Source organism: Sander vitreus, chromosome 1 (assembly GCF_031162955.1).
Source record: "Sander vitreus isolate 19-12246 chromosome 1, sanVit1, whole genome shotgun sequence".
NCBI lineage: Eukaryota > Metazoa > Chordata > Actinopteri > Perciformes > Percidae > Sander > Sander vitreus.
Genome location: NC_135855.1, coordinates 32,474,763 through 32,481,079, shown reverse-complemented (window position 1 = coordinate 32,481,079; position 6,317 = coordinate 32,474,763). Strand labels below are relative to the sequence as shown.

The 6,317-nt window shown below is 41.8% G+C and overlaps 1 protein-coding gene across 1 annotated transcript; it reads left to right on the top strand.

Moving 5' to 3' along the window:
* Positions 1-1,055: 1,055 nt before the first annotated feature.
* On the top strand, positions 1,056-5,582 carry irx6a (iroquois homeobox 6a). Its single transcript, XM_078258107.1, has 6 exons — positions 1,056-1,121; positions 2,291-2,569; positions 3,345-3,454; positions 3,745-4,008; positions 4,231-4,907; positions 5,476-5,582. The coding sequence occupies exons 1-6, from the start codon at positions 1,056-1,058 to the stop codon at positions 5,580-5,582; spliced, it is 1,503 nt and encodes a 500-aa protein (XP_078114233.1).
* Positions 5,583-6,317: the final 735 nt, after the last annotated feature.

Sequence of the window (6,317 nt, the reverse complement as noted above, 5' to 3'; positions counted from 1 at the left end):
GCATGTATCCATTTGTTAATTGATACAATTACGCATTACGCGTAATGGTCACGTAGGTCTCCAGGCGCGCATCAATCACTGGTCTATTGACCTGCCAAAAACCCCTCTAACCGGTCCTGCTGGGACTGCATCTCTCTCTAATAGAGAAAGATAGAAACATCATCGTCATTAACTCCGGGATGGACCTCTGGCCAGAGAGCCAGAGGCGAACAGAGGTCGAGATAAAAAATTTAAAAAAAAGACGTTAGACGTTTTTATTCAACCAGCTTTGATTGTGATAGATTGTAAATAAACGAAACTGTTTTAACCTACAATCTTTTTTTATAGAAAATATTCAGCAGACATTCTAGTTTACATGTTTGATTATTTGCCTGGGTGAAAAAAAAACAACAACTAATCTCTTCTGCTGAATGTGTATGTGTTTGTGATAACTCACACGACTGCCCAAATCTTTTCAATGTCTCTTTTTTCTCATTCATTTAACTTCACAAAGGGTTTCCATATGTTGCCATGCTACAATTCAATAATGATAAACTATAATACAATTTTCCGAGACGTTATCTCAGCAAATCTGTGAAGAATTCTATTACAAAAGCGGGACATGACTGTGTACAGTGCACCTTAAGAAACCCCTGCGTTGAACGTGATTGGCAAAGACATTATTCTATCCTTGGTACCCTGCCGTTCCGGGATTACAGTGACGTCACGCTGATACCCTTGCATGGATGAATGCTAAAGAACTATAGAGCCACAAATAATAGCACAAGCAGAGTCCATATCTTGCAAGTCTTACGTTATCCTTTAAGCCTCCTTCAGCGAACACAACAACAATTTTTTTTTGCACTTAATGACGCTTAATTTAATTTCTTATCGGGTCCTTTGGGGGGGATTATTCATTCATATAAAACAATCTGCAGCTGGTACCATCCTAAAGTCTCCCTCCTATGAGTGAAGTCATCTATTATTGAGTGAAAGGCCGTGCGTGGAAATGTGTGTAAGACGGTGGATTTGAAGTTGAATTGGTTGCAATCGATCAAGGGTGAAGAATATTGCTGATGGTAACAAAAGAAGCAGCTATGTCTTTCTCGCAATTTGGATACCCCTACAATGCAACTTCACAGGTAAGCCTCTTTGCTTTTTATTTCTCCTAAGTGTTGTATACCCACACACACAAACACACACACACATAAACATACACATACACACACACACACACACACACACACACACACACACACACACACACAGAAATGGCATATTTTGTGCATATTTTCTTCTACTGCAGTACAGTCAGAGCACTTCTCTCTATAAGAAACATTTATGACTGAGCGACTGCGTTGACAGTATTGACAGCTATTTTCGTGTGGTGCTTTTGTTGTTGAACCAAGTATCGATATACAGGCACCCGTGTCCAATTACACTGAATTATGAATGAACTCACGTGTTTTTCTGATGACAATAGAGATGATTGTCACCTATTGCTCACTACGAGGTGTAATTGGGCTGTAACGCATGCTGCACACATTCGCAAACTTTCTATTTAAATGGGACGTGTGGGATTGCTAGACACCTTCTATCCTGAAAGCTTTTTATAACTCAATTAAAGTGGTCTGTTTACATTTCAAGACACCATTGTAGCGCCTAATGACGAGTTCAAAGAAGTTCAAGTCGATCAGGGGACAAAAGTTACTCCCAAGGAAAAGTTGTCACACAACTTTTACCTCGACAATATTTGAACTTTCAGTACATTATTTAGGCTATAAAATGAATACAAAAATTATGATAAGGTGGTGATTTACTTGTACAGTGATACTACTTATCTTATTTCGAACCCGATGATAAACTAGAGCAGGTCACTTTTACGCAGGAATTGCGCACACCTTTTTCCACCTTAATATCCACTGAAAAAAATAAAATTCATTTTTTTATTAAAACATGAAAAGGGACAATAAGATGATATGCTTATTACACGAGTTCACGATGTAAGATATATATTTTTTTCTCTCATTCGAGGAATTCTCTGAAAAGTGACTTACCTTGAAATAAGGCAGGTCACAAGTAAAGATAACAACACCTGATTCGGGATAATTGAACTGATATGAACTAAAAGCAAGCTCACATATTCACTCGTTTTGGAATTCAAATGCTCAACACTAACACTGATTGAGCAACTTAACTCAGATATCTTTTTGCAGTGCATCACCCACATTCACTTCAGAGTTGTCACAGGCATCCAAATAAGAGCTGAAACAGCCAATGACCATGTCTATCCACGATTCTCTTCATGCAGTTTTTCGTGTCGGCAAACCCCAGTACGACTTGCTGCGATTCGATTTCCAGGTCGGTCTCTGACGGGACAGGCGGCACCCAGACCGCCGCCGCTGCCGCCGCTGCTGCCTCCTTCTGCTGCCCGTCCTATGAGAACCGGCTCCTGGCGAGCAGCCGAACGGAGCTGAACGCAGCACTGGGGATGTACAGCTCTCCATACGCCGCAGCGGCTGCCGCCAGCCAGAACTACGCCAACTACTTCCCCTACAGCACCGACCCATCCGCTATCTACTCCACTCTGGTGGGCATCAGCCTTATCCGATCCGCAAAGGGGGGAGGGTGGCTCAGGCTCATCGATCAACTGGGTTTTGTTTATCAATTTATTTTACACTGCAAGCGTATCCGTCTCGACATGCCATTTAATCCAGCATCCAGTCTTATCTCCTTCCCCCTAAAAGGATGTCAGGTGAGAGGAAGGAGTGTAGAAGCAATGCAGAGGAACTTCTCATTTGAGTCAAATGTCATTTTATTATTATAAGCAATCATCCTTATTCTGCGTTGTTTAAAAATATTGGCTCTTTTGTATGTTGCTGAACGGGCATTTGAAAAAAAAGTTAAATTATACTTCAATATATACTACTCTGTCAGAATTGTTCCCTTTGAGAAAGTACATTTTTAGAGTGGATACAGGACTAAATGCCTTGTTAAGTGGATACTTTGCAGTGCAGCTGTAAGTTGCAGCTTTTCTTTCTTTATTCTCTCTTATTTTCAACACCTGAAGCCAGCTAAAATGTACTGTCCATGGAAAAATTGCACGTTGTACACATTCTGTTTTTCATATTATAATAATAAATACCATTCTAGGATCATGTTTAGCATATTAAACCTGTTAAGTTACATTTTAAAAAAGACATAATGATCTCATGTAAAACATATTTTCACTCTTGGTTAGAGGCATTTGTTATTGATTTAGGAGCATAAAAATAGCAAATGTCTTCATTTCTTTCCAAAAATCATCAAAATGCGGAGAAATAATGAACGCTGCATACTTATAACAACCTTATTGTCTTTTACAGAATCCACAGTATGACATTAAGGACAGCACAGGCACTTTACACTCTGGCATCACTCAAACCGCTGCATACTATCCTTATGACCATTCACTTGGACAGTATCAATATGACAGGTAAATTCTATGTTTATTTTTGAACACTATATGTAATTATGAGTGTAAGCCGACCTGCCAAAACTTATTCTACCACTGATAATTAAAAGCAGCCATTCAGAGGGGGAATCACATTTAGATCAAAGGTCAGAGTGTAACTTCATACTGATGCCTTCATGGAGCGAAGCTGTATATATTTCAAACAGCAGGTATTTGGGCTTTAGGATGTCTGAGTGAGAAGTCTATGACATCCTTCATTTACTGCACTAATGGCCTCTGTCTGTGTGTATTTGTGTGTGTCCCTTTTCCAGATACGGGACAGTGGACTTTAATGGCACAGCCAGAAGAAAGAATGCAACTCGTGAAACCACCAGCACTCTGAAAACATGGTTGTATGAGCATCGCAAGAACCCCTACCCCACCAAGGGAGAGAAGATCATGCTGGCCATCATCACCAAAATGACCCTCACCCAGGTGTCCACCTGGTTCGCCAACGCCAGGAGGAGGCTAAAGAAGGAGAACAAGATGACCTGGTCCCCAAAGAATAAGGCCACTGATGACAGGAAGGATGACTTTAACAAGAGCGAGCAAGACTGTGTCACCAAAGGTAATACTTTGTCTATAAATACGGTGACTTACACTAAATATAGCGAAACACAGTTGCCAATCATATGGACCAAAAATAAAACAAAGTAAATTTGAGTGAAAAAAGTATATTTCAAAGTTTTCTAAACAAACAATGTCTCTATGAGTTCATAAAAGTATATAAACACTATAAACAGTCCTCTCTTCAATGCAGATTCTAGTGATTGCAAGGAGGAGAAGGATCTGCATCTGAGTGATCTGGATGACATGGAAGACGACGACTGTGACAAGCTGGACAGTGACTGTGAAAAGATGGCTGCCGATGAGCACGACCTCCAGAGGGTCATGGCAGTATCTGGAGACCCTCAAAAGAGAGACTGCAGCTCCGAGCTGCACCTGAGTTTAACAAACAACTTCCACGCGTTCCCCTGCGCCATCAAAAGTGTCACCACCCTCCCTCCTCTCCCGTCTGACTTCCTGGATCCTGTATTGTCCAAGGCACCCTCCTCGACCGGCCCCGTGGGAACAGTGTCCCTGTCTCACTTTGAAGCATCAGATAAGCCTCGGATTTGGTCTCTCGCACGTACGGCGGCTTCGGGGGTCATACTGAGCCCTCAGCAGCATGGCTCGGAGCTGAGGACAGGCAACACAACCGGGGACTGCCAGCTCCAGAGCGCCAGGCTTACCGGGGCTCTTACTGGACAGTGTGGGGCCATGAGAGGCCTCCATGAATCTAGCAGTGCCACCAATACTGAGAGCCCCTTCTCTGAGGGCTCATCCTTGCACTCAAAAGTCTATGGCACTGGCAGCTACAGTCACAAGGACATCCAACTGCACTGTTCATCCTATGCTGCACTCCCAGACACATGTCAGTACTCCACTATTGAAGGTATGTCATCTTATACGTGCAATACCATATTACAAGGGACAGAAGTCGGTCTCATATGTAGAGGTTTTCTGTGCAGTGGCGGTTCTAGACCTTTTCAAATGGAGGGGCCAGGCTGGGATTTTAGGGGTACCAAACATTTTAAGCATTAAGTGTTACCTACATAGGTTTGGTTCTACAAAAGACTAACGATACACATATAACAATAATTTCAACTCAGTGTTAACCTACATTTTATTTACCACTGCAACTCTTTGGGGATAAATATATGAAAATATTTGCAACAGTTAGGGTGGCCAGAGGGGGGGTCGAGGCTTAATATTATGGGGACACAGGCCACCCTTGCCACCACCCCCTCCCCAAACACACACCCCCACACCCCCCAGAACAGCCACTGTTTCTGTGTTATAAAGATTATAATTCCCATTGTCTAGTATCTTAAGGAACACCAGCATTTTAAAACATGTTCCATGTGTTGTTTGATGTAGAAAAGCCAATCTAAGGTTATGAAGTGAGGAGACGCTTTTACCTGAGGCAATTTTCTTAGTTATGCTTTTATTTGGGTGTGTAGGATTCTCTGGTGGCAAAGCAGAGACACAGTCATCTGACCTGAGTGAAGCCTGCAGGACCGTGCAGGATGACAAGGTCACTGCGTTCAGACCGGTGATGAAGAGGTGAAGCAGGTGAGAGGCTGCACTGAACTGGAAGAAACCAGTGAAGTCACGACACACACACACACACACACACACACACACACACACACACACACACACACACACACACACACACACACACACACACACACACACAAACACAGGGCATAGAAAAACACCCTCAAACACTCACAGGTGAACAAGGACACACATAGACACTCAATCACTCACTTTTTGTTAAATAGATGTTGCTTAATTTCATTTTTTTTTTAATTTTATCTAAATATAATGATTGCAAAATGGCAAGTGACAGGTTACTAATATGCATGATTTTAAAAGTAGTTGATTATAACCATCCAAACATTTGACAGAATATTTATGTTTCTGTTGCAATCAAGTTAAACGTACAGTATATAATATAAAGACGGTTTATTCCTTCTCATTTTGGGAGATTATCTTAATTCCTGCTGTGTCTTCTTTTTTCTCTGCTAGATTGCTGTAACCTGTACCACAATAAATAATGGGACATTTATTATGCACTAAAGGACACACTGGCGGAGGATCGATCGGCCTCAATATGACACTTGGGAGCTACCTGGCGCTGCTGCAGTGAGAAGCTGTCAAACTGTGGACGTGTCTGTCATTTTGCACAACTTTGTTTTTATGGTGTAAAAGACTATATGCAAACAATTCTAGATGCAAAAGTATGAGAATGGCCAAATAAAAACGGCCGGTTTTGTGTATGGCAATCGTGTAGTGT

Bases quoted from the DNA above. Each gene is read 5' to 3' on its own strand.
- irx6a (XM_078258107.1), top strand. From the start codon at position 1,056: ATGGTAACAAAAGAAGCAGCTATGTCTTTCTCGCAATTTGGATACCCC. The intron at 3,455-3,744 runs GTAAATTCTATG...TCCCTTTTCCAG, and splicing joins GGACAGTATCAATATGACAG to ATACGGGACAGTGGACTTTA. The intron at 4,009-4,230 runs TAACAAGAGCGA...TCTCTTCAATGC, and splicing joins GATGACAGGAAGGATGACTT to AGATTCTAGTGATTGCAAGG.